General features: G+C 45.0%; 1 protein-coding gene across 6 annotated transcripts in view; it reads left to right on the forward strand.

Moving 5' to 3' along the window:
- Positions 1-20,061, forward strand: part of CEP164 (centrosomal protein 164) — a 218,879-nt gene that overhangs the window by 169,137 nt on the left and 29,681 nt on the right. For all 6 annotated transcript variants that reach the window (XM_066606019.1, XM_066606020.1, XM_066606023.1 and 3 more), the window contains 2 exons: positions 1,649-1,978; positions 3,660-3,726. In XM_066606019.1, the coding sequence (XP_066462116.1) occupies positions 1,649-1,978; positions 3,660-3,726 (397 nt within the window). The remainder of the gene's footprint in view (positions 1-1,648; positions 1,979-3,659; positions 3,727-20,061) is intronic.

The raw sequence follows: 20,061 nt of genomic DNA on the forward strand, positions 1-20,061 counted from the left end.
GCTAAAGACACTCGTGGTCGCCCTCATCCACTCCCGACTCGACTACTGCAACTCGCTGCTCATCGGCCCCCCGCACCAGACTCTCCCCTCTCCAATCCATACTAAACGCGGCAGCTAGGCTCCTCTTCCTATCCAGCCGCTCCTCAGACAACTCTGCACTATGCCAGTCACTGCACTGGCTGCCCATCCACTGCAGAACTCCATTTAAACTCCTCACTCTCACCCAGAAAGCTCTCCTTGGTGCCGCGCCACCATACATCGCTTCCCTTCTGTCCATGCATCGCCCAGCCCGCACTCCACTCCACCGTACATCACTTCCACCTGTCCATACATCACCTAGCCCGCACACTCCGATCTGCTAACACACTCAGACTAAACACCCCTCTAGTATGAACCTCACACGCTCACCTCCAGGACTTCACCAGAGCAGCACCCATCCTCTGGAACGCTCTACCCCAAGGCATCCGGACAATTCCCGATGCACGAAATTTCTGATGTGCCGTAAAAACGCACCTCTTCAGAGAGGCATACCAAATCACCGGATGTAGTTCCCCTGTCCCTCCCTATGGCTTCCAACACCTTCCACTCTGCCACATACGACCTCTACCCCTGCACCCCTTGACCGCTCCACCTGTTTGCTTTCTTATAACTGATTTCCACATGTAATTCTTGTATTGCTTGTGTACAGCCGCCCCGCTGTGAGCCAGCGATACTAGCTCCCATGCAGCAGCACTGCAGCCAGTATGTGCGGGACGAGTGTCGGCCATCGTTTGCCTGACATTCGTCCCATCTGCGGGAGGGGTATGCCTGGTAGAAGGAGCTAACACTTTTCTGCCTAGTGTCGCCTCCTAGTGGCAGTAGCTATACCCACAGTCCAAGCTGTGTTTCCCAATGATGTGAACTAGAAAAATGTGTTCTTTCTGCTGTGCAGTGAGAATACGCACAAAACAATGACGGAGTTGGTGCTTTTTCACTCTGTCCCTTCAAATAAGTTTTTTACAAGTCCTCGTATGGCTAAGCTGACGGAAAAATAAAGTTATGGATTTTGAAATTCAGAGATGGGAAAAAAAGTCATTAAGTATGGGAGTCTGATTCGTGAGGTTGCACCTCCTTCTTACCACGCTACATAGATCGCTGTGCCATCGCTGTGCCATCGCTGTCTATAGGAATGAATTGAGTAGCTTGGAAATCTCTTCCAAATCGCGTCGGCCAGGTGAATAGCTAGAAATATTTGAATGGACTGCACACCTTCACGGGATCCTCTTTATATGAAGCTCATAAGATTTATTAAGGTACTTCAGCCACCCACAACGTTTCTACAACATTTCGGGCTAGTGCTCTTCGTTGCGCATGAGACACAGCCAGAGGTAAACTATATGAGTCTGGACACAGAGAACCCTCCAAGGCAGAAGAATGTGCGAAGTTACCCTAGAGGTGATTAGCTGGTGATCGGTCCTGCTCGCTGGGATATCAGGCCCGATGAAGAGCAGCAGATGAAAAATTGTTTGGAAATCTCTTGTTAAAGTTTAGATTACTCTAAGAAAATAAAGTCTTCCTACAAGACGTTTAGGTGTTCCCCGAGCCAAAAACTACAGGGGATTGTTGGCATTGCATAATGCATTCCTTTTTCATTTGTCTCGTCCTGCAGGCGATATCTCGGTGTCCCCGGCCAGCCTTCCACTGAAGGTCCAGCATCTCACACAGTCTCTGCGTCACATTACAGCGGAGCTCAATAGCGTCTTGTCATCGCTGTCTGCTGACCCTCAGCCCGTGCCCCATACACACAACCAGCCGCCACTCTTCACAGGGCTCCCAGTTTCTGCTTATGCATCATTGTCCAGAATCAGTCCTCAAGTTGGCAGCCATCCACTATCTCATTGGGCCTGGAGGACTGGTGGCCATTCAAAGATTGCTTCAGCCTCTGCTGCCCAGACAGTAGACGCTATTATGGCCGAGAAATGGAGAAAGTATTTTCCAGGTGAGTCAAGAAACTTTGTTTTATGATGTGATGAAAATGTACACTTGTAATTCAAAAGATTTATCAAGAAGTTCAACCCCTATGAGAATGCAGGCTAGTCACCCCGAGTCACACGGCACCCCTGCGAGATAGTTGAAGTGTCCAAGGAAAGCCAAAGCTAGCCTTAAAGGGGTTGTCCCGCGCCGAAACGGGTTTTTTTTTTTTTTTTAACCCCCCCCCCGTTCGGCGCGAGACAACCCCGATGCAGGGGTTAAAAAAACAACCCGCACAGCGCTTACCTGAATCCCGGCAGTCCGGCGTCTTCATACTTACCTGCTGAAGATGGCCGCCGGGATCCTCTGTCTCCGTGGACCGCAGGGCTTCTGTGCGGTCCATTGCCGATTCCAGCCTCCTGATTGGCTGGAATCGGCACGTGACGGGGCGGAGCTACACGGAGCCGGCATTCTACACGAGCGGCCCCATAGAAGACTGCAGAAGACCCGGACTGCGCAAGCGCGGCTAATTTGGCCATCGGAGGGCGAAAATTAGTCGGCACCATGGAGACGAGGACGCCAGCAACGGAGCAGGTAAGTATAAAACTTTTTATAACTTCTGTATGGCTCATAATTAATGCACAATGTACATTACAAAGTGCATTATTATGGCCATACAGAAGTGTATAGACCCACTTGCTGCCGCGGGACAACCCCTTTAAGTGGAAATCTAGTATTACATGGCATTCTGGGACATATCGAGGGTGGTCCTGAGCGGGAGACCCCACAGTGGACATATAGTAATACATGGCATTCTGGGACATATCGGGGGTGGTCCTGAGCGGGAGACCCCACAGTGGACATACAGTATTACAAGGCATTATGGGACACATTGGGGGTGGTCCTGAGCGGGAGACCCCACAGTGGACATATAGTAATACATGGCATTCTGGGACATATCGGGGGTGGTCCTGAGTGGGAGACCCCACAGTGGACATACAGTATTACAAGGCATTCTGGGACACATTGGGGGTGGTCCTGAGTGGGAGACCCCACAGTGGACATATAGTAATACATGGCATTCTGGGACATATCGGGGTGGTCCTGAGTGGGAGACCCCACAGTGGACATATAGTAATACATGGCATTCTGGGACATATCGGGGGTGGTCCTGAGCGGGAGACCCCACAGTGGACATACAGTATTACAAGGCATTCTGGGACACATTGGGGGTGGTCCTGAGTGGGAGACCCCACAGTGGACATATAGTAATACATGGCATTCTGGGACATATCGGGGGTGGTCCTGCATGAGAGACTCTGCTCTGCGATGTTATTGCCCTTATTGAATGCCACCCCCTTTTGTTGGATAATATTGCAGGGAAGGGCTAGCTGGTGGTTGGCATCGGGGCATTGCTGGCAGCTCTCCCTGCATTAGTCCCCCTCTTACCTGCAGCAGAAGATGATTTCTCTAATGTATTAGGATTTGCTAATATTTCTTTGAAGAACTGTCAGCTGAGGGGCCGTTACTTGCTGCCAGCATGCTAGCTCCTTGAGTGGTCCGCCTGGCTCACCTCTGTATGTAATTGTTGTCTGTGGGGACAAGATTTTGTATTTTGGAAAAATGACTCTTACTTTACGATTTTATTTTTTACCTAAATGTGACCATGAAAATTAACGTCTGCGCTTTATCTGTCTTTTGCTTTTCAGGAGGGACGCCATTACTGGGTGCACCGCCTCTGCACACAGAAAATAAATTAGGATATGTCTCTGCTGAGTAAGTTTAATGTCACTGATTGCAAAATATTCCAGTAAAATCCCGTCATACGAAGTGAAAGAAACAAGTGTAAGAATTGCCCTATATGGGACATAAAAAGTGAGAGGTGACTCACCTGGTACACGATGGGTTACCCCTGGCTAGGGAAATCCCACCGGCACCCTCGATCCAAGACCGCGTGTAGAGAAATTACTTGTCCACAATCCAAAAGTAGTTGGAGAGTCAGGAGCCGAAGGAGCCATCAGCAGGATACACCCCATAAGATATAAAGGAGCCCGTGCGCCGTAGAAACAAAGTGCAATATATAAAAAAATGTCGCTGTATTGTTTTGTTATATATGCTTGAAAAAGGCAAGTTTTTGTAGTGCCGAAACGCGTAGCAATAAAGTTTACGTGTAGAATTAACCCCGTGTGGTTCCACATATTGCACTTTGTTTAATGCAAAAGTGCTCTTTTTTTGTTTGTGTCATAGTAAGTGAGGTGTAGAGAGAACCCCTCACGACGAACGCCGTGCCCCTCTTAAAGTAAAAAGCTCTGTATTCATCCATCCTGGTCTCTTTAAATGCTTCCCATTCTTCCTCCTTTTAGGGATTGGTAACGATTGTGCTTTGAGAATCTCATTCCACAATATTTTCCGACCTTCTTGAATATTTCTGTCCTTAAGAACATCCAGCCATTGGATTCTTCCTCTTTCTAAGTTCAGTAAAATCTGCCTTCCTGAAATCCAACCTTGAGGTCTGAGTCTTCTCAGGTCTTCCTCCCCTTGTTATCCAACATCCAAGGATATCATAATCACTGCCTCCTAAGGTCCCGGCCACCCTTACTTCCTCAACCATTCCCTCCCTATTGGTAAGAATTAGGTCCAAGATAGCAGATCCCCTTGTTTTCTCTTCTGTCTTCTGGAAGATAAAGTTGTCAGCAAGAGCGGATAAGAATCTGTTGGATCCATTACTTTTACCTGAGAGATTCCCAACAAATGTCTGGATGGGTAAAATCTCCCATGATCACTATGTTGGGCATTCTGAATTTTTTGTCTTTGTTCTTTCTTCCCACTTCTAATAGCGAGGGTCTCAAATGTATTAATTAGCTGTATGTTTTTGCCTTTCACTTCCCTTCCCATATTGTTCTAGTTTAAAGCTCTCCTAATGAGTGAAGCAAGGCGCCCACCAAATATATGCTTACCTGTTTTTGTAAGGTACAACCCGTCTCTAGCAAGCAGTCCATCATATAGGTAATTCACTCCATGGTCTAGGAATCCGATTCTTTGCTGACGGCACCATCGATGTAGCCACTTGTTCACCTCCAGAATCCTGTTCCATCTTCTTATTCCATGGCCATCCACTGGGAGGATGGATGAGAAGACCACCTGTGCTCCTAGTTCCTTCACCTTCTTTCTGAGGTCTTCAAAGTCTCTGCAGATAGTTGCAAGGTCCTTTTTTGCAGTGTCATTTGTCCCTACATGTATTAGTAGGAATGGGTGGTGTTCTGTAGGACTGAGGAGTCTTGACTGCCGATCAGACACGTCTTTGTGCCCCTGGAAGACAGCACACCTCTCGTGAGATGTCAGGTCTGCAGACAGCGGCCTCTGTTCCTCTCAATAGGGAATCCCCCACAACCACCACTCTCCTTTTCTTTTTCACAACAGCACGTCTTTTTCTCCATTCAAGAGGACTCTGTGTGCTCACTACACAGTTCTTTGTGGGTAGAGTCATTTCTTGCTGTACCTTTTTCTCCTCTCTGTTCTTTGTGGGTAGAGTCATTTTTTGTTATACTTCTTTCTCCTCTGTTCCTTGTGGGTAGAGTCATTTCTTGGTGTACCTCTTTCTCCTCTGCTCTTTGTGGGTGGGTAGAGTCATTTCTTGCTATATCTCCTTCTCCTTTGCTCTGTTCTTTGTGGGTAGAGTCATTTCTTGCTGCACCTCGTTCTCCTCTGTACTTTGTGGGTAGAGTCATTTCTTGGTGTACCTCTTTTTCTTCTGCTCTGTTCTTTGTGGGTAGAGTCATTTCTTGTTATACCTCTTCCTCTTCTGCTCTGTTCTTTCAGGGTGAAGTCATTTCTTGCTGTACCTCTTTCTCCTCTGCTCTTTGTGGGCAGAGTCATTTTTTGCCATACCTCTTTCTCTTCTGCTCTGTTCTTTCTGGGTAGAGTCATTTCTTGCTGTACCTCTTTTTCCTCTGCTCTGTTCTTTGTTGGTAAAGTCATTTCTTGCTGTACCTCTTTTTCCTCTGCTCTGTTCTTTGTTGGTAAAGTCATTTCTTGCTGTACCTCCTTCTCCTCTCCTCTCTCTGCTCTTTGTGGGTAGAGTCATTTCTTGCTGTACCTCTTTCTCCTCTCCTCTGTTCTTTGTGGGTAGAGTCATTTCTTGCTGTACCTCTTTCTCCTCTGTTCTTTGTGGGTAGAGTCATTTCTTGGTGTACCTCTTTCTCTTCTGCTCTGCTCTTTGTGGGTAGAGTCATTTCTTGCTGTACCTCTTTCTCCTCTGTTCTTTGTGGGTAGAGTCATTGTTTGCTGTACCTCTTTCTCTTCTGCTCTGATCTTTGTGGGTAGAGTCATTTCTTGGTGTACCTCTTTCTCTTCTGCTCTGATCTTTGTGGGTAGAGTCATTTCTTGTTATACCTCTTTCTCTTCTGCTCTGTTCTTTCTGGGTGAAGTCATTTCTTGCTGTACCTCTTTTTCCTCTGCTCTGGTCTTTGTTGGTAAAGTCATTTCTTGCTGTACCTCCTTCTCCTCTCCTCTCTCTGCTCTTTGTGGGTAGAGTCATTTCTTGCTGTACCTCTTTTTCCTCTGCTCTTTGTGGGTAGAGTCATTTCTTGCTGTATCTCTTTCTCCTCTGTTCTTTGTGGGTAGAGTCATTTCTTGCTCTACCTCTTTCTTCTCTCCTCTGCTCTTTGTGGTAGTCATTTCTTGCTCTACCTCTTTCTCCTCTCCTCTGCTCTTTGTGGTAGAGTCATTTCTTGCTCTACCTCTTTCTCCTCTCCTCTGCTCTTTGTTGGTAGTCATTTCTTGCTGTACCTCTTTCTGCTCTCCTCTGCTCTTTGTTGGTAGAGTAATTTCTTGCTGTACCTCTCTCTCCTGTGTTCTTTGTGGGTAGAGTCATTTCTTGCTGCACCTCTTTCTCCTCTCCTCTGCTCTTTGTGGTAGAGTCATTTCTTGCTCTACCTCTTTCTCCTCTGTTCTTTGTGGGTAGAGTCATTTCTTGCTGCACCTCTTTCTCCTCTCCTCTGCTCTTTGTGGGTAGAGTCATTTCTTGCTGCACCTCTTTCTCCTCTCCTCTGCTCTTTGTGGGTAGAGTCATTTCTTGCTGCACCTTTCTCCTCTCCTCTACTTTTTGTGGTAGAGTCATTTCTTGCTGCACCTTTTTCTCCTCTCCTCTGCTGTTTGTGGTAGAGTCATTTCTTGCTCTACCTCTTTCTCCTCTGTTCTTTGTGGGTAGAGTCATTTCTTGCTGCACCTCTTTCTCCTCTGTTCTTTGTGGGTAGAGTCATTTCTTGCTGTGCTTCTTTTTCCTTTGCTCTTTGTGGGTAGAGTCATTTCTTGCTGTACCTCTTTCTCCTCTCCTCTGCTCTTTGTTGGTAGAGTAATTTCTTGGTGTACCTCTTTCTCTTCTGCTCTTTGTGGGTAGAGTCATTTCTTGCTGTACCTCTTTCTCCTCTCCTCTGCTCTTTGTTGGTAGTCATTTCTTGCTGTACCTCTTTCTCCTCTGCTCTTTGTGAGTAGAGTCATTTCTTGCTGTACCTCTTTCTCCTCTGCTCTTTGTTGGTAGTCATTTCTTGCTTTACCTCTTTCTCCTCTGCTCTTTGTTGGTAGTCATTTCTTGCTCTACCTTTTTCTCCTCTCTGTTCTTTGTGGGTAGAATCATTTTTTGTTATACTTCTTTCTCCTCTGTTCCTTGTGGGTAGAGTCATTGTTTGCTGTACCTCTTTCTCTTCTGCTCTGATCTTTGTGGGTAGAGTCATTTCTTGGTGTACCTCTTTCTCTTCTGCTCTGCTCTTTGTGGGTAGAGTCATTTCTTGTTATACCTCTTTTTCTTCTGCTCTGTTCTTTCTGGGTGAAGTCATTTCTTGCTGTACCTCTTTTTCCTCTGCTCTGTTCTTTGTTGGTAAAGTCATTTCTTGCTGTACCTCCTCTCCTCTCTCTGCTCTTTGTGGGTAGAGTCATTTCTTGCTGGACCTCTTTCTCCTCCCCTCTGCTCTTTGTGGGTAGAGTCATTTCTTGCTGTACCTCTTTCTTCTCTGTTCTTTGTGGGTAGAGTCATTGTTTGCTGTACCTCTTTCTCTTCTGCTCAGATCTTTCTGGGTAGAGTCATTTCTTGCTGTACCTCTTTCTCCTCTCCTCTTTCTTGGTAGAGACATTTCTTGCTGCACCTTTTTCTCCTCTCCTCTGCTGTTTGTGGTAGAGTCATTTCTTGTTCTACCTCTTTCTCCTCTGTTCTTTGTGGGTAGAGTCATTTCTTGCTGTACCTCTTTCTCCTCTCCTCTGCTCTTTGTGGGTAGAGTCATTTCTTGCTCTACCTCTTTCTCCTCTGTTCTTTGTGGGTAGAGTCATTTCTTGCTGCACCTCTTTCTCCTCTCCTCTGCTCTTTGTGGGTAGAGTCATTTCTTGCTGCACCTCTTTCTCCTCTCCTCTGCTCTTTGTGGGTAGAGTCATTTCTTGCAGCACCTCTTTCTCCTCTGCTCTTTGTGGGCAGTCATTTTTTGCCATACCTCTTTCTCTTCTGCTCTGTTCTTTCTGGGTAGAGTCATTTCTTGCTGTACCTCTTTTTCCTTTGCTCTGTTCTTTGTTGGTAAAGTCATTTCTTGCTGTACCTTCTTCTCCTCTCCTCTCTCTGCTCTTTGTGGGTAGAGTCATTTCTTGCTGTACCTCTTTCTCCTCTGTTCTTTGTGGGTAGAGTCATTTCTTGCTGTACCTCTTTCTCCTGTGTTCTTTGTGGGTAAAGTCATTTCTTGCTGTACCCCCTTCTCCTCTCCTCTCTCTGCTCTTTGTGGGTAGATTCATTTCTTGCTATACCTCCTTCTCCTTTGCTCTGTTCTTTGTGGGTAGAGTCATTTCTTGCTGTACCTCTTTCTCCTCTGTTCTTTGTGGGTAAAGTCATTTCTTGCTGTACCTCTTTCTCCTCTCCTCTGCTCTTCGTGGGTAGAGTCATTTCTTGCTGTACCTCTTTCTCCTCTGCTCTTTGTGGTAGAGTCATTTCTTGCTCTACCTGTTTCTCCTCTGTTCTTTGTGGGTAGTCATTTCTTGCTGCACCTCTTTCTCCTCTGTTCTTTGTGGGTAGAGTCATTTCTTGCTGTGCTTCTTTTTCCTTTGCTCTTTGTGGGTAGAGTCATTTCTTGCTGTACCTCTTTCTCCTCTCCTCTGCTCTTTGTTGGTAGAGTAATTTCTTGGTGTACCTCTTTCTCTTCTGCTCTTTGTGGGTAGAGTCATTTCTTGCTGCACCTCTTTCTCCTCTCCTCTGCTCTTTGTTGGTAGAGTCATTTCTTGCTTTACCTCTTTCTCCTTTGCTCTTTGTGAGTAGAGTCATTCCTTGCTGTACCTCTTTCTCCTCTCCTCTGCTCTTTGTTGGTAGAGTCATTTCTTGCTTTACCTCTTTCTCCTCTCCTCTGCTGTTTGTGGGTAGAGTAATTTCTTGCTGTACCTCTCTCTCCTCTGTACTTTGTGGGTAGAGTCATTTCTTGCTGCACCTTTTTCTCCTCTCCTCTGCTCTTTGTGGTAGAGTCATTTCTTGCTCTACCTCTTTCTCCTCTGTTCTTTGTGGGTAGAGTCATTTCTTGCTGCACCTCTTTCTCCTCTCCTCTCCTCTGCTCTTTGTGGGTAGAGTCATTTCTTGCTGTACCTCTTTCTACTCTGTTCTTTGTTGGTAAAGTCATTTCTTGCTGTACCTCCTTTTCCTCTCCTCTCTCTGCTCTTTGTAGGTAGAGTCATTTCTTGCTGTACCTCTTTCTCCTCTCCTCTGCTTTGTGGGTAGAGTCATTTCTTGCTGTGCTTCTTTTTCCTTTGCTCTTTGTGGGTAGAGTCATTTCTTGCTGTACCTCTTTCTCCTCTCCTCTGCTCTTTGTTGGTAGAGTAATTTCTTGCTGTACCTCTTTCTCCTCTGCTCTTTGTGGGTAGAGTAATTTCTTGCTGTACCTCTTTCTCTTCTCCTCTGCTCTTTGTTGGTAGTCATTTCTTGCTGTACCTCTTTCTCCTCTGCTCTTTGTGAGTAGAGTCATTTCTTGCTGTACCTCTTTCTCCTCTCCTCTGCTCTTTGTTGGTAGTCATTTCTTGCCGTACCTCTTTCTCCTCTGTTCTTTGTGGGTAGAGTCATTTTTTGTTATACTTCTTTCTCCTCTGTTCCTTGTGGGTAGAGTCATTGTTTGCTGTACCTCTTTCTCTTCTGCTCTGCTCTTTTTTTTGGGTATAGTCATTTCTTGGTGTACCTCTTTCTCCTCTGCTCTTTGTGGGTAGAGTCATTTCTTGCTATACCTCCTTCTCCTTTGCTCTGTTCTTTGTGGGTAGAGTCATTTCTTGCTGCACCTCGTTCTCCTCTGTACTTTGTTGGTAGAGTCATTTCTTGTTATACCTCTTTTTCTTCTGCTCTGTTCTTTCTGGGTGAAGTCATTTCTTGCTGTACCTCTTTCTCCTCTGCTCTTTGTGGGTAGAGTCATTTCTTGCTGTACCTCTTTCTACTCTGTTCTTTGTTGGTAAAGTCATTTCTTGCTGTACCTCCTTTTCCTCTCCTCTCTCTGCTCTTTGTAGGTAGAGTCATTTCTTGCTGTACCTCTTTCTCCTCTCCTCTGCTCTTTCTTGGTAGAGACATTTCTTGCTGCACCTTTTTCTCCTCTCCTCTGCTGTTTGTGGTAGAGTCATTTCTTGCTCTACCTCTTTCTCCTCTGTTCTTTGTGGGTAGAGTCATTTCTTGCTGTACCTCTTTCTCCTCTGCTCTTTGTGGGTAGAGTCATTTCTTGCTGTACCTCTTTCTCCTCTGTTCTTTGTCGGTAGAGTCATTTCTTGCTGTACTTCTTTCTCCTCTGTTCTTTGTGGGTAGAGTCATTGTTTGCTGTACCTCTTTCTCTTCTGCTCAGATCTTTGTGGGTAGAGCATTTCTTGCTGTACCTCTTTTTCCTCTGCTCTGTTCTTTGTTGGTAAAGTCATTTCTTGCTGTACCTCCTTCTCCTCTCCTCTCTCTGCTCTTTGTGGGTAGAGTCATTTCTTGCTGTACCTCTTTCTCCTCTCCTCTGTTCTTTGTGGGTAGAGTCATTTCTTGCTGTACCTCTTTCTCTTCTGCTCTGCTCTTTGTGGGTAGAGTCAGTTTTTGGTATACCTCTTTCTCCCCTGCTCCTTGTGGGTAGAGTCATTTCTTGCTGTACCTCTTTCTCCTCTGTTCTTTGTGGGTAGAGTCATTGTTTGCTGTACCTCTTTCTCTTCTGCTCTGATCTTTGTGAGTAGAGTCATTTCTTGGTGTACCTCTTTTTCTTCTGCTCTGTTCTTTGTTGGTAGAGTCATTTCTTGTTATACCTCTTTCTCTTCTGCTCTGTTCTTTCTGGGTAGAGCATTTCTTGCTGTACCTCTTTTTCCTCTGCTCTGTTCTTTGTTGGTAAAGTCATTTCTTGCTGTACCTCCTTCTCCTCTCCTCTCTCTGCTCTTTGTGGGTAGAGTCATTTCTTGCTGTACCTCTTTCTCCTCTCCTCTGTTCTTTGTGGGTAGAGTCATTTCTTGCTGTACCTCTTTCTCTTCTGCTCTGCTCTTTGTGGGTAGAGTCAGTTTTTGGTATACCTCTTTCTCCCCTGCTCCTTGTGGGTAGAGTCATTTCTTGCTGTACCTCTTTCTCCTCTGTTCTTTGTGGGTAGAGTCATTGTTTGCTGTACCTCTTTCTCTTCTGCTCTGATCTTTGTGAGTAGAGTCATTTCTTGGTGTACCTCTTTTTCTTCTGCTCTGTTCTTTGTGGGTAGAGTCATTTCTTGTTATACCTCTTTCTCTTCTGCTCTGTTCTTTCTGGGTGAAGTCATTTCTTACTGTACCTCTTTTTCCTCTGTTCTTTGTGGGCAGAGTCATTTCTTGCCATACCTCTTTCTCTTCTGCTCTGTTCTTTCTGGGTGAAGTCATTTCTTGCTGTACCTCTTTTTCCTTTGCTCTGGTCTTTGTTGGTAAAGTCATTTCTTGCTGTACCTCCTTCTCCTCTCCTCTCTCTGCTCTTTGTGGGTAGAGTCATTTCTTGCTATACCTCTTTTTCCTCTGCTCTGTTCTTTGTTGGTAAAGTCATTTCTTGCTGTACCTCCTTCTCCTCTCCTCTCTCTGCTCTTTGTGGGTAGAGTCATTTCTTGCTGTACCTCTTTCTCCTCTCCTCTGTTCTTTGTGGGTAGAGTCATTTCTTGCTGTACCTCTTTCTCCTCTCCTCTTTGTGGGTAGAGACATTTCTTGGTGTACCTCTTTCTCCCCTCCTCTGCTCTTTGTTGGTAGAGACATTTCTTGTTGCACCTCTTTCTCCTCTCCTCTGCTGTTTGTGGGTAGAGTAATTTCTTGCGCTACCTCTCTCTCCTCTGCTGTTTGTGGTAGAGTCATTTCTTGCTCTACCTCTTTCTGCTCTGTTCTTTGTGGGTAGAGTCATTTCTTGCTGTACCTCTCTCTCCTCTGCTCTTTGTGGGTAGAGTCATTTCTTGCTGTACCCCTTTCTCCTCTGTTCTTTGTGGGTAGAGTCATTTCTTGCTGTATCTCTTTCTCGTCTGCTCTTTGTTGGTAGAGTCATTTCTTGCTTTACCTCTTTCTCCTCTCCTCTGCTCTTTGTTGGTAGTCATTTCTTGCTGTATCTCTTTCTCCTCTGTTCTTTGTGGGTAGAGTCATTTCTTGCTCTACCTCTTTCTCCTCTGTTCTTTGTGGGTAGAGTCATTTCTTGCTGCACCTCTTTCTCCTCTCCTCTGCTCTTTGTGGGTAGAGTCATTTCTTGCTGCACCTCTTTCTCCTCTCCTCTGCTTTTTGTGGTAGAGTCATTTCTTGCTGTACCCCTTTCTCCTCTGTTCTTTGTGGGTAGAGTCATTTCTTGCTGTATCTCTTTCTCGTCTGCTCTTTGTTGGTAGAGTCATTTCTTGCTTTACCTCTTTCTCCTCTCCTCTGCTCTTTGTTGGTAGTCATTTCTTGCTGTATCTCTTTCTCCTCTGTTCTTTGTGGGTAGAGTCATTTCTTGCTCTACCTCTTTCTCCTCTGTTCTTTGTGGGTAGAATCATTTCTTGCTGCACCTCTTTCTCCTCTCCTCTGCTCTTTGTGGGTAGAGTCATTTCTTGCTGTACCCCTTTCTCCTCTGCTCTTTGTGGGTAAAGTCATTTCTTGCTGCACCTCTTTCTCCTCTGTTCTTTGTGGGTAGAGTCATTTCTTGCTGTGCTTCTTTTCCTTTGCTCTTTGTGGGTAGAGTCATTTCTTGCTGTGCTTCTTTTCCTTTGCTCTTTGTGAGTAGAGTCATTTCTTGCTGTACCACTTTCTCCTCTCCTCTGCTCTTTGTTGGTAGAGTAATTTCTTGCTGTACCTCTTTCTCCTCTGCTCTTTGTGGGTAGAGTCATTTTTTGTTACACTTCTTTCTCCTCTGTTCCTTGTGGGTAGAGTCATTGTTTGCTGTACCTCTGTCTCTTCTGCTCTGCTCTTTTTTTTGGGTATAGTCATTTCTTGCTCTACCTCTTTCTCCTCTGTTCTTTGTGGGTAGAGTCATTTCTTGCTGCACCTCTTTCTCCTCTCCTCTGCTCTTTGTGGGTAGAGTCATTTCTTGCTGCACCTCTTTCTCCTCTCCTCTGCTTTTTGTGGTAGAGTCATTTCTTGCTGCACCTTTTTCTCCTCTCCTCTGCTGTTTGTGGTAGAGTCATTTCTTGCTCTACCTCTTTCTCCTCTGTTCTTTGTGGGTAGAGTCATTTCTTGCTGCACCTCTTTCTCCTCTGTTCTTTGTGGGTAGAGTCATTTCTTGCTGTGCTTCTTTTTCCTTTGCTCTTTGTGGGTAGAGTCATTTCTTGCTGTACCTCTTTCTCCTCTCCTCTGCTCTTTGTTGGTAGAGTAATTTCTTGGTGTACCTCTTTCTCTTCTGCTCTTTGTGGGTAGAGTCATTTCTTGCTGTACCTCTTTCTCCTCTCCTCTGCTCTTTGTTGGTAGTCATTTCTTGCTGTACCTCTTTCTCCTCTGCTCTTTGTGAGTAGAGTCATTTCTTGCTGTACTCTTTCTCCTCTCCTCTGCTCTTTGTGAGTAGAGTCATTTCTTGCTGTACTCTTTCTCCTCTCCTCTGCTCTTTGTTGGTAGTCATTTCTTGCTGTACCTCTTTCTCCTCTGCTCTTTGTGGGTAGAGTCATTTCTTGCTCTACCTTTTTCTCCTCTCTGTTCTTTGTGGGTAGAGTCATTTTTTGTTATACTTCTTTCTCCTCTGTTCCTTGTGGGTAGAGTCATTGTTTGCTGTACCTCTTTCTCTTCTGCTCTGATCTTTGTGGGTAGCGTCATTTCTTGGTGTACCTCTTTCTCTTCTGCTCTGCTCTTTGTGGGTAGAGTCATTTCTTGCTATACCTCCTTCTCCTTTGCTCTGTTCTTTGTGGGTAGAGTCATTTCTTGCTGCACCTCGTTCTCCTCTGTACTTTGTGGGTAGAGTCATTTCTTGCTGCACCTCGTTCTCCTCTGTACTTTGTGGGTAGAGTCATTTCTTGCTGCACCTCGTTCTCCTCTGTACTTTGTGAGTATAGTCATTTCTTGTTATACCTCTTTTTCTTCTGCTCTGTTCTCTGTGGGTAGAGTCATTTCTTGCTGCACCTCGTTCTCCTCTGTACTTTGTGGGTAGAGTCATTTCTTGTTATACCTCTTTTTCTTCTGCTCTGTTCTTTCTGGGTGAAGTCATTTCTTGCTGTACCTCTTTCTCCTCTGCTCTTTGTGGGCAGAGTCATTTCTTGCCATGCCTCTCTTCTGCTCTGTTCTTTGTTGGTAAAGTCATTTCTTGCTGTACTCTTTTTCCTCTCCTCTGTTCTTTGTGGGTAGAGTCATTGTTTGCTGTACCTCTTTCTCTTCTGCTCTGTTCTTTGTGGGTAGAGTCATTTCTTGGTGTACCTCTTTTTCTTCTGCTCTGTTCTTTGTGGGTAGAGTCATTTCTTGTTATACCTCTTTCTCTTCTGCTCTGTTCTTTCTGGGTGAAGTCATTTCTTGCTGTACCTCTTTCTCCTCTGCTCCTTGTGGGCAGAGTCATTTCTTGCCATACCTCTTTCTCTTCTGCTCTGTTCTTTCTGGGTAGAGTCATTTCTTGCTGTACCTCTTTTTCCTCTGCTGTGTTCTTTGTTGGTAAAGTCATTTCTTGCTGTACCTCCTTCTCCTCTCCTCTCCTCTCCTCTCTCTGCTCTTTGTGGGTAGAGTCATTTCTTGCTGCACCTCTTTCTCCTCTGTTCTTTGTGGGTAGAGTCATTTCTTGCTGTGCTTCTTTTCCTTTGCTCTTTGTGGGTAGAGTCATTTCTTGCTGTACCACTTTCTCCTCTCCTCTGCTCTTTGTTGGTAGAGTAATTTCTTGCTGTACCTCTTTCTCCTCTGCTCTTTGTGGGTAGAGTCATTTCTTGCTGTACCTCTTTCTCCTCTGTTCTTTGTGGGTAGAGTCATTTCTTCTCTACCTCTTTCTCCTCTGTTCTTTGTGGGTAGAGTCATTTCTTGCTGCACCTCTTTCTCCTCTCCTCTGCTCTTTGTGGGTAGAGTCATTTATTGCTGCACCTCTTTCTCCTCTCCTCTGCTTTTTGTGGTAGAGTCATTTCTTGCTCTACCTCTTTCTCCTCTGTTCTTTGTGGGTAGAGTCATTTCTTGCTGCACCTCTTTCTCCTCTCCTCTGCTCTTTGTTGGTAGTCATTTCTTGCTGTACCTCTTTCTCCTCTGCTCTTTGTGGGTAGAGTCATTTCTTGCTCTACCTTTTTCTCCTCTCTGTTCTTTGTGGGTAGAGTCATTTTTTGTTATACTTCTTTCTCCTCTGTTCCTTGTGGGTAGAGTCATTGTTTGCTGTACCTCTTTCTCTTCTGCTCTGATCTTTGTGGGTAGCGTCATTTCTTGGTGTACCTCTTTCTCTTCTGCTCTGCTCTTTGTGGGTAGAGTCATTTCTTGCTATACCTCCTTCTCCTTTGCTCTGTTCTTTGTGGGTAGAGTCATTTCTTGCTGCACCTCGTTCTCCTCTGTACTTTGTGGGTAGAGTCATTTCTTGCTGCACCTCGTTCTCCTCTGTACTTTGTGGGTAGAGTCATTTCTTGCTGCACCTCGTTCTCCTCTGTACTTTGTGAGTATAGTCATTTCTTGTTATACCTCTTTTTCTTCTGCTCTGTTCTTTCTGGGTGAAGTCATTTCTTGCTGTACCTCTTTCTCCTCTGCTCTTTGTGGGCAGAGTCATTTCTTGCCATGCCTCTCTTCTGCTCTGTTCTTTGTTGGTAAAGTCATTTCTTGCTGTACTCTTTCTCCTCTCCTCTGTTCTTTGTGGGTAGAGTCATTGTTTGCTGTACCTCTTTCTCTTCTGCTCTGTTCTTTGTGGGTAGAGTCATTTCTTGGTGTACCTCTTTTTCTTCTGCTCTGTTCTTTGTGGGTAGAGTCATTTCTTGTTATACCTCTTTCTCTTCTGCTCTGTTCTTTCTGGGTAGAGTCATTTCTTGCTGTACCTCTTTTTCCTCTGCTCTGTTCTTTGTTGGTAAAGTCATTTCTTGCTGTACCTCCTTCTCCTCTCCTCTCCTCTCCTCTCTCTGCTCTTTGTGGGTAGAGTCATTTCTTGCTGCACCTCTTTCTCCTCTGTTCTTTGTGGGTAGAGTAATTTCTTGCTGTACCTCTTTCTCCTCTGCTCTTTGTGGGTAGAGTCATTTCTTGCTGTACCTCTTTCTCCTCTCCTCTGCTCTTTGTTGGTAGTCATTTCTTGCTGTACCTCTTTCTCCTCTGCTCTTTGTGAGTAGAGTCATTTCTTGCTGTACTCTTTCTCCTCTCCTCTGCTCTTTGTTGGTAGTCATTTCTTGCTTTACCTCTTTCTCCTCTGCTCTTTGTGGGTAGAGTCATTTCTTGCTCTACCTTTTTCTCCTCTCTGTTCTTTGTGGGTAGAGTCATTTTTTGTTATACTTCTTTCTCCTCTGTTCCTTGTGGGTAGAGTCATTGTTTGCTGTACCTCTTTCTCTTCTGCTCTGCTCTTTGTGGATAGAGTCATTTCTTGCTATACCTCCTTCTCCTTTGCTCTGTTCTTTGTGGGTAGAGTCATTTCTTGCTGCACCTCTTTCTCCTCTGTACTTTGTGGGTATAGTCATTTCTTGTTATACCTCTTTTTCTTCTGCTCTGTTCTTTCTGGGTGAAGTCATTTCTTGCTGTACCTCTTTCTCCTCTGCTCTTTGTGGGCAGAGTCATTTCTTGCCATACCTCTCTTCTGCTCTGTTCTTTGTTGGTAAAGTCATTTCTTGCTGTACTCTTTCTCCTCTCCTCTGTTCTTTGTGGGTAGAGTCATTGTTTGCTGTACCTCTTTCTCTTCTGCTCTGTTCTTTGTGGGTAGAGTCATTTCTTGTTATACCTCTTTCTCTTCTGTTCTTTCTGGGTGAAGTCATTTCTTGCTGTACCTCTTTCTCCTCTGCTCCTTGTGGGCAGAGTCATTTCTTGCCATACCTCTTTCTCTTCTGCTCGGTTCTTTCTGGGTAGAGTCATTTCTTGCTGTACCTCTTTCTCCTCTCCTCTGCTCTTTGTTGGTAGTCATTTCTTGCCGTACCTCTTTCTCCTCTGTTCTTTGTGGGTAGAGTCATTTTTTGTTACACTTCTTTCTCCTCTGTTCCTTGTGGGTAGAGTCATTGTTTGCTGTACCTCTTTCTCTTCTGCTCTGCTCTTTTTTTTGGGTATAGTCATTTCTTGGTGTACCTCTTTCTCCTCTCCTCTGCTCTTTGTGGGTAGAGTCATTTCTTGCTATACCTCCTTCTCCTTTGCTCTGTTCTTTGTGGGTAGAGTCATTTCTTGCTGCACCTCGTTCTCCTCTGTACTTTGTTGGTAGAGTCATTTCTTGTTATACCTCTTTTTCTTCTGCTCTGTTCTTTCTGGGTGAAGTCATTTCTTGCTGTACCTCTTTCTCCTCTGCTCTTTGTGGGTAGAGTCATTTCTTGCTGTACCTCTTTCTACTCTGTTCTTTGTTGGTAAAGTCATTTCTTGCTGTACCTCCTTTTCCTCTCCTCTCTCTGCTCTTTGTAGGTAGAGTCATTTCTTGCTGTACCTCTCTCTCCTCTGCTCTTTCTTGGTAGAGACATTTCTTGCTGCACCTTTTTCTCCTCTCCTCTGCTGTTTGTGGTAGAGTCATTTCTTGCTCTACCTCTTTCTCCTATGTTCTTTGTGGGTGGAGTCATTTCTTGCTGCACCTCTTTCTCCTCTCCTCTGCTCTTTGTGGGTAGAGTCATTTCTTGCTGTACCTCTTTCTCCTCTGTTCTTTGTCGGTAGAGTCATTTCTTGCTGTACTTCTTTCTCCTCTGTTCTTTGTGGGTAGAGTCATTGTTTGCTGTACCTCTTTCTCTTCTGCTCAGATCTTTGTGGGTAGAGTCATTTCTTGTTATACCTCTTTCTCTTCTGCTCTGTTCTTTCTGGGTAGAGCATTTCTTGCTGTACCTCTTTTTCCTCTGCTCTGTTCTTTGTTGGTAAAGTCATTTCTTGCTGTACCTCCTTCTCCTCTCCTCTCTCTGCTCTTTGTGGGTAGAGTCATTTCTTGCTGTACCTCTTTCTCCTCTCCTCTGTTCTTTGTGGGTAGAGTCATTTCTTGCTGTACCTCTTTCTCTTCTGCTCTGCTCTTTGTGGGTAGAGTCAGTTTTTGGTATACCTCTTTCTCCCCTGCTCCTTGTGGGTAGAGTCATTTCTTGCTGTACCTCTTTCTCCTCTGTTCTTTGTGGGTAGAGTCATTGTTTGCTGTACCTCTTTCTCTTCTGCTCTGATCTTTGTGAGTAGAGTCATTTCTTGGTGTACCTCTTTTTCTTCTGCTCTGTTCTTTGTGGGTAGAGTCATTTCTTGTTATACCTCTTTCTCTTCTGCTCTGTTCTTTCTGGGTGAAGTCATTTCTTACTGTACCTCTTTTTCCTCTGTTCTTTGTGGGCAGAGTCATTTCTTGCCATACCTCTTTCTCTTCTGCTCTGTTCTTTCTGGGTGAAGTCATTTCTTGCTGTACCTCTTTTTCCTTTGCTCTGGTCTTTGTTGGTAAAGTCATTTCTTGCTGTACCTCCTTCTCCTCTCCTCTCTCTGCTCTTTGTGGGTAGAGTCATAGTCATTTCTTGCTATACCTCTTTTTCCTCTGCTCTGTTCTTTGTTGGTAAAGTCATTTCTTGCTGTACCTCCTTCTCCTCTCCTCTCTCTGCTCTTTGTGGGTAGAGACATTTCTTGCTGTACCTCTTTCTCCTCTCCTCTGCTCTTTGTTGGTAGAGACATTTCTTGTTGCACCTCTTTCTCCTCTCCTCTGCTGTTTGTGGGTAGAGTAATTTCTTGCGCTACCTCTCTCTCCTCTGCTGTTTGTGGTAGAGTCATTTCTTGCTCTACCTCTTTCTTCTCTGTTCTTTGTGGGTAGAGTCATTTCTTGCTGTACCTCTCTCTCCTCTGCTCTTTGTGGGTAGAGTCATTTCTTGCTGTACCTCTTTCTCCTCTGCTCTTTGTGGGTAGAGTCATTTCTTGCTGGACCTCTTTCTCCTCTGCTCTTTGTGGGTAGAGTCATTTCTTGCTGTACCTCTTTCTCCTCTCCTCTGCTCTTTGTTGGTAGTCATTTCTTGCTGTATCTCTTTCTCCTCTGTTCTTTGTGGGTAGAGTCATTTCTTGCTCTACCTCTTTCTCCTCTGTACTTTGTGGGTAGAGTCATTTATTGCTGCACCTCTTTCTCCTCTGTACTTTGTGGGTAGAGTCATTTATTGCTGCACCTCTTTCTCCTCTCCTCTGCTTTTTGTGGTAGAGTCATTTCTTGCTCTACCTCTTTCTCCTCTGTTCTTTGTGGGTAGAGTCATTTCTTGCTGCACCTCTTTCTCCTCTCCTCTGCTCTTTGTGGGTAGAGTCATTTCTTGCTGCACCTCTTTCTCCTCTGTTCTTTGTGGGTAGAGTCATTTCTTGCTGTGCTTCTTTTCCTTTGCTCTTTGTGGGTAGAGTCATTTCTTGCTGTACCACTTTCTCCTCTCCTCTGCTCTTTGTTGGTAGAGTAATTTCTTGCTGTACCTCTTTCTCCTCTGCTCTTTGTGGGTAGAGTCATTTCTTGCTGTACCTCTTTCTCCTCTCCTCTGCTCTTTGTTGGTAGTCATTTCTTGCTGTACCTCTTTCTCCTCTGCTCTTTGTGAGTAGAGTCATTTCTTGCTGCACCTCGTTCTCCTCTGTACTTTGTGGGTAGAGTCATTTCTTGCTGTCCCTCTTTCTCCTCTGTAC

Source organism: Eleutherodactylus coqui, chromosome 6 (assembly GCF_035609145.1).
Source record: "Eleutherodactylus coqui strain aEleCoq1 chromosome 6, aEleCoq1.hap1, whole genome shotgun sequence".
In the NCBI taxonomy this organism is placed as follows: domain Eukaryota; kingdom Metazoa; phylum Chordata; class Amphibia; order Anura; family Eleutherodactylidae; genus Eleutherodactylus; species Eleutherodactylus coqui.